The 12,447-nt window shown below is 41.4% G+C and overlaps 1 protein-coding gene across 13 annotated transcripts in view; it reads right to left on the bottom strand.

The window, feature by feature from the left end:
- Positions 1–12,447, bottom strand: part of LOC125286799 (protocadherin alpha-C2-like) — a 176,173-nt gene that overhangs the window by 56,051 nt on the left and 107,675 nt on the right. Inside the window, exon 1 of one of the 13 annotated variants that reach the window (XM_048232093.1) lies at positions 5,181–7,806. The exons of 11 other annotated variants lie outside the window; for them this stretch is intronic. In XM_048232093.1, coding sequence (XP_048088050.1) covers positions 5,181–7,550 — 2,370 coding nt within the window. In that variant the 5' untranslated portion in view covers positions 7,551–7,806. Of the gene's footprint in view, positions 1–1,983; positions 4,470–5,180; positions 7,807–12,447 lie in introns of those variants that run through there. One more of the 13 variants, XM_048232094.1, reaches the window with a different exon arrangement.

The following is a 12,447-nucleotide window of genomic DNA, read 5'->3' as shown; positions in this document are numbered from 1 at the left end:
TCCGTAGCTTGCATGCTTATGTCATACTGAGATACTTGCTCTCTGTCTAACGGACCATCCACAACCAATGCATGTTTATTTTTGTAAGTGTTTTGTATTTTAAATGGTACCGACTCTATTAAGCTAAGCTTTACAGCACCATTTTGCCCAGTATCACCATCTATTACAGTAATCAGGCCAACCATAGTGCCCGCCTTAGCATCCTCTTTTACTTGGTCAGCTAAAGACGTTATTGATATAACGGGCGAATTGTCGTTAACATCCACTATTTCTACAAGAACTTTACAATGTGATACTCTTGGGCTGGCACCCTTGTCCTCTGCTTTTACATGAATTTCAAAGGCATTGTTTGTCTCAAAGTCTACCTCCCCATTTACTATGATTTCCCCTGTCGATTGATTGATTTCAAAAGCATCAACATTATTGTCATTGTCATGATTTATAAAAGAATACATGATTTCGCCATTTAAACCCTCATCTAAATCTGTGGCGTATACAGTAATCACTGATGTACCAATGGGTGCGTTTTCTGTGACTCTAGCTTTATATAGCTGTTTACTGAATATGGGAACATTGTCATTTACATCTATAACATGTACGACTATATTCATTGACCCTGATCTGGAGGGCTTCCCACCATCTATTGCTGTTAATGTGAGTTTAATCAAAGACTGCTTTTCTCGGTCTACAGCTTTTTGTAGCACTAATTCTGCCGATACACTGTCCCCTGCGCTCTGCACGTCTAATGAGAAGTATTCATTCGAGCTCAGCTTGTAGGTCTTCACAGAGTTACTACTCACATCCGCATCGTGGGCACGAGGCAATGTAAATCTCTGCCCTGGAAAAGCGGACTCTGAAATGTTTATGGACAAAGACGACGTGCGAAAAGCGGGTGCGTTATCGTTGATGTCTAAAATGTTTACCTCGAAGCGATACATATTCAGTGGTGAGTTGAGAATGGCTTCCAGTTCCAATGAACATTTTAAGCTTCGTCCACATAATCCTTCTCTGTCAATTTTGTCTTTAACATGAAGAACTCCAGTTTTCACATTCACGTCGAAATACTTCTTGTTAGGTCCAGGGACTATCTCAAATCCGCGAGGCTCTAGTTCACTCACATCCAGATTAAAATCTTTTGCGAGATTTCCTACCGCGGTGCCGGTGTTCGTCTCCTCCGAAACGGAATATACAATCTGCCCCCACACAATACCACGCAAGCGAACGATAACACAAATCCACAGGATAGCGTTCCAAGCCATATTCCAAAATCACCGTAGTTTGATGTTGGTGAAAAAAGTGTTTGCGCATTTCGAAATAAACGTTTTCATGGAAGTAATGATGACCACCGTCGAACCATTTTCTCCGTTATTGAACAAAGCCGACTGGGATGCCACACACCCTTTGTAAAATAAGGAGGAGCTTCATAATACCGAGCTACCAAAGTTATCCGCGGATCGCTAGTGACACCGTGTGGCTGAGGCAAGTTAAGAGGAGCAGGTGCTGCGTAAGCTTAAGAGTGTATAGTCTGTAGAACATAACATGTACAAAAGTGTGCATGCTGCAGAGGCAGAAATTCTCAAGGTGTAACGACACCATATCGAGAAATAAAGTGATTGTATAGAGAATTCAATATGCATACACAGATGTATACTTCTAGACATATACAATACATACAGCCACGGCATACAGGTTTTCCATGAACTCAGAATGTGAACAATGGGAAATAAGTAAAACACAATGCAGTATATTCCAAATGCACTTATAAATGACTGATACTTTATCAGCAAAGTTTTTCAATATCTCGTCTCATTCACCACCAAGGGATCTGAACACGTATCAGCACCATGGAGAGCTACTAATTAGCGTCATAAACCAGTACCAACAAACCAGACAGCAAACTGGACCTCACAGATTGGTACACGTGAGAAGTAATCCTCTCGCGTTTTGCAATTACTTCAGCCAACGTAGGGAGAATTATCTTACCTTATCTTGGGTTGGAAGTGTTTGTGTCCTGGTGAATGTGTCTCCACCATTGATACTAATCAGTTCCGCATCAGCAGGCGGAAATGGTGCGGGGAACACTACTACGTCACTCTTCAGTGTGTCGGAGCTAAAACACACGTCATACTGCTGTGTAGATTTGGAGTAAGACCAGCTCCCGTCAGGGTGTGTAGTGATCATTGGCGGGTTGTAACCACTGAAACTGCTGTCTGTTCTGTGGCATTTTACAGCTATCAAGCTGATGAGGCTCAGCAGAAAAATCACCGATATAGAGACAATGGCGATGAGCAAATAAAAGTTTAAATCCGAAAAGGTGTCTTCCTTAACAGGATTATGCCTAAATGTAGTTTGAATTTCACCTGTGATTTCTCCAACAACAACGTCAATAGAAACAGTAGCTGACGAAGCAGGCTCTCCGTTATCAGAAACCAAAATGACTAGCGGGTGCGTTTTTAGGTCATTATCACTCATTCGCCTCTTAGTCCTGATTTCTCCGTTGCTGGTTCCAATTCGGAAGAGGTTGTTTCCTTTGGGCTCAGATATGTGGTAAGAAAGCAGCGCATTATATCCAGAGTCTGCGTCTACGGCCCTGATCTTGGCCACAAAGTATCCAGCTTCGGCACTATAGGGAATGTTCTCACTGTTAACGGAGCTATGTTCTGAATATGGAGGAAGAATGGCTGGAGAGTTGTCGTTCTCATCTAAAATAAAAACATTAACAGTGGCGTTGCTCCTCTGAGGAGGCACACCAGAGTCAGTAGCCTGAATTTGAAACTGAAAACTCTTTATTTCCTCAAAATTAAACGACTGGAGAGCATGTACGTCTCCAGTAACTGAGTTAATATTAACTGCAGGGGCTGTGCTTTTGAATGAATTATCAACCAATGAATATACAATATTTGCATTATTTCCTACATCTGGATCAAGAGCTGATACGGTGTGAAGTACAGAGCCAACCGGACTGTTCTCTTTCACATAAACATTTATGATGGATTCAGGAAACTGCGGCGCGTTATCATTCACATCAGAAACACGAACAGTGATAACGCTGGTACTGGACAGAGGAGGGGTGCCCTCGTCAGTTGCTCTTATAGTAACATTATAATCAGGCGTCTTCTCTCTATCCAGTGGCCCATTAACCATTAATGAATATCTATTTTTGTAGGTATTGTCAACTTTAAACGGCACCGAGCCCAATATCTTCAGATTTACAACACCATTTTTTCCAGCATCAGCATCTTTTACAGTTATTGATCCAACCATTGTGCCCACAGGCGAATCCTCTTGTATTATATTCTCTAACGATGTAACAGATATTTCAGGAACATTGTCATTTACATCAAGTATTTCAACAAGCACTTTACAAAATGCAGCACGTGGATTATGTCCTCGGTCTGTTGCCTGCACACGGATCTCTAATGCTGGGCTTGCTTCATGATCTAATTCTCCTGTTACTGTGATCTCGCCCGTTAGAGAATTAATGTTGAAAGCATGTATTTTATCGGGGCTGTCTTGGTTCACAAATGAGTATACGATGTCCGCATTTATACCTTCATCTAAGTCAGTAGCTTGAACATAGATAACAGATGTACCAGGTAGAACATTTTCGTAAAGCTGTGCTTTGTACAGGGGTTTACTAAAAACCGGAATGTTGTCATTCACATCTATAACGTTAACCATAATTTTGGTTGTTCCGGATCGTAGGGGCTTTCCTCCATCTAAAGCTGTAAGAACTAACTGAATCACAGCGAGTTTCTCTCGATCTAATGGCTTTTGTAACACTAACTCGGCAGACACAGTGTCACCTCCGCTATGCACATCGATAGAGAAATATTCATTTGGGCTCAGCTTGTAGCTTTTCACCGAGTTACTCCCTACATCCGCATCGTATGCTATTGGTAAGGAAAATCGCTCACCTGGAAAAGCTAGCTCTGAAATATTTATCTGACTCACGGATGAGCGAAATGAAGGTGTATTATCGTTAATGTCTACAACATTTATTTCAAAGCGATGTATATTCATTGGTGATTTAATAATGGCCTCTAATTCCAAAGAGCATTTAGAGCTCCGTCCGCATAAGTCTTCCCTGTCTATTCTTTCCCTAACATGAATATTACCTGTTTTTCCGTTCAAATCAAAGTACTTCTTGTTGGGTCCATCCACTATCTGAAATCCCCGACGCTCAAGATCTTGCACATTTAGGTTCAAATCCTTTGCTAGGTTTGCAACAGTAATCCCAGGGTTTGTCTCTTCCGAAACGGTGTACACTAACTGTCCTGATGCGATACTCCATAGACCAAAAAACAAACAGATACACACCAAATTGTATCCTTGCTCCGATATAGGTGCCATAATCCATGAAATGAAAAGTCTGATACTTTGGACTCTATTTTATCCACATCGCCATCCAAAATGCTTTTCAAGCACATAACAGCGCTCGCGTCTCGCTCATACTGGTCTCGGGAACAAAGACCTGTGCCAGGCCCAAAACCCTCCTCCCAAGTCCTAAACAAGGCGGAGCCACGGTAACACAATATCATACCGTGGGTGGCCAGTGACACCGTGTGGAGAAAGCCATGTTAATAAAACTGAGATTGCGGTCATTTTGACAAATAGTTTACAAGGGCATATGATTAGTTAGTAGGCCTACACGTAGACAAAACCAAATAGCATTACTCTATTCTATATAGTGTTTACTGTATGCTAATGTGCATAATGTATTTCAACAGTAGACTATGCTATAGGCCAGTCATCAACAAACCAGCGAGAAAGATGGCAATGCTCAACGGTATTAAAGTATTAGAACAATACAATGTTCAAGTTCAAAAGCATTATAGATGTAATACTTTGCACCTATAGTTTATATTTTGTTTACATATGACGCCCTCTCACTGCAGTGGGCCTATCTAAACTAATCTAAACCTCCAGTACCATGGACCCATACTCCTCAGATGCGTTCTTTGATACTGAAGTAGCCTACATAACTGTGCATGACTAGGTGATGTTGAGATTCCAGCAGGAGTTATTTTCCAATAATCTGATTAATACCACTTTAAACTGATTGTTCAGAACACGTTGAAACACATTAATTAAACCATGAAAGACTACAGTACGTTGAACATCAGCCAGAAAAGACCAAACATAAGTTGACAAGTTCACTCCTTTCAGAATGATCTTACCTTTTCTCTGCTGGGGAGTGTGTGTGTTCGGTTTAAAGAGTCCCCTCCATTAATACTGATCAGTTCCGCATCAGCTGGTGGAAATGGTGTGGGGAAAACTACTACGTCACTCTTCAGTGTGTCTGAGCTAAAACACACGTCATACTGCTGTGTAGATTTGGAGTAAGACCAGGTTCCGTCAGGATGTGTGGTGATCATTGGCGGGTTGTAGCCACTGAAACTGCTGTCTGTTCTGTGGCATTTTACAGCTATCAAGCTGATGAGGCTCAGTAGAAAGATCACCGATACAGAGACAATAGCGATAAGCAAATACAAATTTAAATCCGAAAAGGTGTCATCCTTAACAGGACTATGCCTAAATGTAGTTTGAAGTTCACCAGTGCTTTCTCCAACAACAACGTCAATAGAAACAGTAGCTGACAAAGCAGACTCTCCGTTATCAGAAACCAAAATGACCAGCGGATGAGTTTTTAGATCATTATCACTCATTCGCCTCTTAGTCCTGATTTCTCCGTTGCTGGTTCCAATTCGGAAGAGGTTGTTTCCTTTGGGCTCAGATATGTGGTAAGAAAGCAGCGCATTATATCCAGAGTCTGCGTCTACGGCCCTGATCTTGGCCACAAAGTATCCAACTTCGGCACTATAGGGAATGTTCTCACTGTTAACGGAGCTATGTTCTGAATATGGAGGAAGAATGGCTGGAGAGTTGTCGTTCTCATCTAAAATAAAAACATTAACAGTGGCGTTGCTCCTCTGAGGAGGGACACCAGAGTCAGTAGCCTGAACTTGAAACTGAAAACTCTTTATTTCCTCAAAGTTAAACGATTGGAGAGCATGTATGTCTCCAGTAACTGAATTAATATTAACTGCAGGGGCTGTGCTTTTGAATGAATTATCAACCAATGAATATACAATATTTGCATTATTTCCTACATCTGGATCAAAGGCTGATACGGTGTGAAGTACAGAGCCAACCGGACTGTTCTCTTTTACGTAAACATTTATGATGGATTCAGGAAACTGCGGTGCGTTATCATTCACATCAGAAACACGAACAGTGATAACGCTGGTACTGGACAGAGGAGGGGTGCCCTCGTCTGTTGCTCTTATAGTAACATTATAATCAGGCGTATTTTCTCTGTCCAGTGGCCCATCAACCATTAAGGAGTACTTATTTTTGTATGTATTCTCAATTTTAAAAGGGACTGAGCCCATTACCTTTAAATTCACTGCACCGTTTTTTCCAGCATCGCCATCTTTTACGGTTATCAATCCAACCATTGTGCCCACAGGAGAATCCTCCTGAATAATATTTTCTAACGATGTCACAGATATTTCAGGGACATTGTCATTTACATCTAGGACTTCAACAAGTACTTTACAAAATGCAGCACGTGGATTCTGTCCTCTATCAGTTGCCTTCACGCGAATTTCTGTTGCAGCGCTGGCTTCATGATCCAACTCTCCGGTTACTGTGATTTCGCCCGTAACTGAGTTAATGGTGAAAGCATTTAGTTTATCCGAACTGTCTTGGTTTACAATTGAGTACACGATTTCACCATTAATGCCTTCGTCTAAGTCATTAGCCTGTACAGTTATGACTGCTGTACCGGGCAGAGCATTCTCGTGAATTTGTGCTTTGTATAGCTGTTTACTGAAAATGGGAATGTTGTCATTCACGTCTATAACGTTAACCACAATTGTTGTTGTTCCGGATCTTGGGGGCTTTCCTCCATCTAAAGCCGTGAGAATTAACTGAATCAAGGCGAGCTTCTCTCGATCTAATGGCTTTTGTAACACTAACTCAGCAGACACAGTATCACCTCCGCTATGCACATCGATGGAGAAATATTCATTTGGGCTCAGCTTGTAGCTTTTCACTGAGTTACTAGCCACATCCGCATCGTATGCTATTGGTAAGGAAAATCTCTCACCTGAAAAAGCCGATTCTGAAATGTTTACCTGACTCATAGATGAGCGAAATGAAGGTGAATTATCATTTATGTCTAAAACGTTTACTTCAAATCGATACATATTCAGTGGCGACTTAACTATGGCCTCCAATTCCAAAGAGCATTTCGAGTTCCGTCCGCATAGTTCTTCTCTGTCTATTCTCTCCCGAACGTGGATATTTCCCGTTCTTCCGTTCAATTCGAAGTATCTCTTATTGGGTCCATCCACTATCTGAAATCCTCGACGCACAAGATCTTGTACATTTAGGTTCAAATCCTTTGCTAGGTTTCCAACGGTAATTCCAGGGCTTGTCTCCTCCGACACGGTGTACACTAATTGTCCTGACGCGATACTCCATAGACCGAAAATCAAAGAGAAACACGCAGAGTTGTAACCGTGTAGCAATATAGGCGCCATAATCCATCAGCAGTAAAATCCGTCACATAGAACTGTATTTAACTGCATCGCCATACAAAAGGTTTTTCAAGTACATTACGCTGCTACTCGCATCTCAGTTACACTGACCTCTGGAACAAAGACCTCAGACAGATTCAGAGTCCACCTCCCAAACAAGGCGGAGCCACGAAAAACAGACCAACGTTAAACCGTAGGTCGCCAGTGACACCGTGTGGAGAAACGCGAAAAGAAACTGCCAGTTACCAAATATGTAAAAATAAGAGACATATTTTGCCTAGAGAATGAAATAGGTTATTATCAGGAAACTAATCCAAATACAATTCTTCATGTCATTACAGTAGGCTACTCACTAATGTGTGTGTGTATATATATATATATATATATATATATATATATATACACCTACAGTGGCCTACAGTGATGTCAGTCAGCAGTTTTATACACACATGTGTAAACATCCGGAGGCATTCTCACCAAATATATAGGGTACGGTCCAGTGAAGAATCTATCTACAATTCCAGCACCATGGACAGTTACCCAGCCACCCCAGCTGCGTTCTCTTAGACGCTTAACTGTGAATGACACTCTGATTCCTTCCCCTCACAAGTGACTCAAGCCCACATACACTACCACCCCCCACACACACACACACACACGCACGCACACACCACTTAACAGACAGAGAAATTACATTTTTACACAAGCATCTGATGTCTCATTGCGTCCGATGTTCTGGTCTTGTTTGCTCATGTTACCAAAAACATAAATTAAACCAAGCTCTGAGTGATGCTCTGAATGACTGAAGCTGAAAACTGAAAATGACTTGACATGAATCAAACTTCAGCTAAGCACCATTTTCAATTCATAAGTATTTATAAGAGTTAACTCTTTCTACGTGTATGCTGTTAACAATGGTAGATGGTACTTCTCCCCTGGCCCGTCTTGAGAACACAGTCGAAACCCAAAGGTATACGAGTTAAAACTAAAGATGATTTTGAACATCAACCACGAAATAAATCACCAATTAATTCCTATGAAAAATGCAGTGCCTCCCTTTTCTCTGTTGGGTCTTATTCAACGTTAATCCGTTAATACTGATGAGCTCCGTGTCTAACACAAACACAAATTCTATATTTATATTAACTATATAAAAGCTACAAATGAAAGCAAGCCTAGATATGCATGTATTGGGAAAACACAAATTCTGCCCAAACTCTATTCTTACCTTGTCTTTATTTGGGAGGGTTTGTGTCCTCTGAAAAGTATCTCCTCCATTGATACTAATCAGTTCTGCATCAGCAGGTGGAAACGGTGTTGGGAAAACTACTACGTCACTCTTCAACGTGTCTGAGCTAAAACACACGTCATACTGCTGTGTAGATTTGGAGTAAGACCAGCTCCCGTCAGGGTGTGTGGTGATAACTGGAGCGCTGTAGCCACTGAAATTGCTGTCTCTCCTATGACATTTCACAGCGATCAAACCAAAGAGACTCAGTAAAAAGACAATTGACACCGAGGCGATGGCGATCATCAAATACAGATTTAGATCCGTGAAAGCGTCGTCCTTTACTGTAACATGTCTGAATTTAGTTTGCAGTTCTCCTGCACTTTCAACAACCACCACCTCTATAGATACAGTCGCTTAGAGAGATGGTTCTCCATTATCAGAAATCAGAATGACAAGCGGGTGGGTTTTCAAGAAATCCCCTCGAGGAACAAGCTCCTGTACGCTTTAAATTAAAATCCTTTGCTAAATTCCCAACGTTAGTTCCTACTGGTCTCCTCCGTGACTGAATATACAATTTGTCCACTGGCCAAATCCCATCTCCCAAAAACGACGAAGATATAGATCCAAACTCTATATCCATTATCCGCATCTTGTCCATCTTCCGTAATCACAATTGTTACTTTTATGTAAAACAAACGTCTCATATCTTAGTAGAAAACGTACGATAGTCACCGCGAGAACATAATGTAGCATACTGCAAGATCGAACAAAGCCCTTTGTTGGGTTCGACCCCTCTGTACTGAAGAGGGAGGAGTCGAGGCAGTCATTCCAGAGTGTAGGTCACTACTGACAATCGTGTGGATGAATGGCAGAGAAGAAAGAAACAGAAAATATGATAACAACTAGAATCTTAGGGTTAGGAGTGTTTTAATCCCCTTCAGGTAAGACTCTGTATTATTAAACTTTGAGAGGTCATCATTCAATTCATTTTCTTTTCACTGACTAAAATGTCTTACTGAAGCAGTATTTCAGCACCACAACAGTCAGGGAAATCATTTTTAAAAAAATGGTGTAACCAAGTGACCCTGAATACTTGAAGTTCACTTTGTAAAACTGAAGTTTACATTTTCTCCCTACAGATTATAACAATATGCACGTGCAACTCAGAATAGTCAGTGCCGTCCGATGTGCCCGCGATTTCATTTAAAGCCCTGGTCTGGTGATAGCCAGGCTATGCCGGCCCACAAAACACTGAGTCAATTCACTAGTCACCTTTTTCAGGACCATGGACAGATTCACTTCAAATAATCAATTTGCAAGAGGGTAGTAGCATCAAAGAACACCACATGTGTGTGAACGAGTGTACGACACCCAATTCACACATAAAAGCACATACATACGCATGATCATATTATGAAGAAGATTAACTGATTTCCATAATTTCATTCTATTTCAAACTGGTTACATGGTTATTTTGCCAGCTGTTGCCAATTCTCCCCACACCCTTTAAAATTAAAGGGAATTCTTACCTTTTCTTTATTTGGAAGTGTCTGTGTCCGCTGAAAGGTGTCTCCCTCTATTAATACTGATCAGTTCAGCATCAGCTGGTGGAAATGGTGTGGGAAAAGACTACTCGTCACTCTTCAGTGTGTCTGAGCTAAAGCACACGTCATACTGCTGTGTAGATTTGGAGTAAGACCAGGTTCCGTCAGGATGTGTGGTGATCATTGGCGGGTTGTATCCACTGAAACTGCTGTCTGTTCTGTGGCATTTCACAGCTATCAAGCTGATGAGGCTCAGCAAAAGATGACTGACACTGAAGCAATGGCCATCAGTAAATAAAAATTTAAGTCTGAAAAACGTATCATCCTTGACAGGGACATTCATGAATTGAGTCTTTATGTCTCCAATGGCTTCAGCCACAACCACATCAATAGAAACAGTCGCTGACAAAGAAGGCTCTCCATTATCAGAGACCAAAATGAGCAAAGGGTGAGTTTTTCAGGTCATTGTCACCATTAAGCCTTTTTAGTCCTGATTTCCCCGTTGCTGGTTCCAATTCGGGAAGAGGTTATTTCCTTTGGGTTCTGATATATGATAGGAAAGCAGCGCATTATATCCAGAATCTGCGTCTACAGCCCTGACCTTGGCCACAAAGTATCCAGCTTCGGCACTATAGGGAATGTTCTCACTGTTAATGGAGCCATGTTCTGAATATGGAGGAAGAATGGCTGGAGAGTTGTCATTCTCATCTAAAATAAAAACGTTAACAGTGGCGTTGCTCCTCTGAGGAGGGACACCAGAGTCAGTAGCCTGAACTTGAAACTGAAAACTCTTTATTTCCTCAAAGTTAAACGATTGGAGAGCATGTATGTCTCCAGTAACTGAATTAATATTAACTGCAGGGGCTGTGCTTTTGAATGAATTATCAACCAATGAATATACAATATTTGCATTATTTCCTACATCTGGATCAAAGGCTGATACGGTGTGAAGTACAGAGCCAACCGGACTGTTCTCTTTCACATAAACATTTATGATGGATTCAGGAAAATGCGGCGCGTTATCATTCACATCAGAAACACGAACAGTGATAACGCTGGTGGACAGAGGAGGGTGCCCCTCGTCTGTTGCTCTTATAGTAACATTATAATCAGGCGTATTTTCTCTGTCCAGTGGCCCATCAACCATTAAGGAGTACTTATTTTTGTATGTATTTTCAATTTTAAAAGGGACTGAGCCCATTACCTTTAAATTCACTGCACCGTTTTTTCCAGCATCGCCATCTTTTACGGTTATCAATCCAACCATTGTGCCCACAGGAGAATCCTCCTGAATAATATTTTCTAACGATGTCACAGATATTTCAGGGACATTGTCATTTTTACATCTAGGACTTCAACAAGTACTTTACAAAATGCAGCACGTGGATTCTGTCCTCTATCAGTTGCCTTCACGCGAATTTCTGTTGCAGCGCTGGCTTCATGATCCAACTCTCCGGTTACTGTGATTTCGCCCGTAACTGAGTTAATGGTGAAAACATTTAGTTTATCCGAACTGTCTTGGTTTACAATTGAGTACACGATTTCACCATTAATGCCTTCGTCTAAGTCATTAGCCTGTACAGTTATGACTGCTGTACCGGGCAGAGCATTCTCGTGAATTTGTGCTTTGTATAGCTGTTTACTGAAAATGGGAATGTTGTCATTCACGTCTATAACGTTAACCACAATTGTTGTTGTTTCCGGATCTTGGGGCTTTCCTCCATCTAAAGCCGTGAGAATTAACTGAATCAAGGCGAGCTTCTCTCGATCTAATGGCTTTTGTAACACTAACTCAGCAGACACAGTATCACCTCCGCTATGCACATCGATGGAGAAATATTCATTTGGGCTCAGCTTGTAGCTTTTCACTGAGTTACTAGCCACATCCGCATCGTATGCTATTGGTAAGGAAAATCTCTCACCTGAAAAGCCGATTCTGAAATGTTTACCTGACTCATAGATGAGCGAAATGAAGGTGAATTATCATTTATGTCTAAAACGTTTACTTCAAATCGATACATATTCAGTGGCGACTTAACTATGGCCTCCAATTCCAAAGAGCATTTCGAGTTCCGTCCGCATAGTTCTTCTCTGTCTATTCTCTCCCGAACGTGGATATTTCCCG

The sequence above is a fragment of the Alosa alosa genome, chromosome 21 (genome assembly GCF_017589495.1).
Source record: "Alosa alosa isolate M-15738 ecotype Scorff River chromosome 21, AALO_Geno_1.1, whole genome shotgun sequence".
In the NCBI taxonomy this organism is placed as follows: domain Eukaryota; kingdom Metazoa; phylum Chordata; class Actinopteri; order Clupeiformes; family Clupeidae; genus Alosa; species Alosa alosa.
This window is presented reverse-complemented; position numbering and strand designations above follow the sequence as displayed.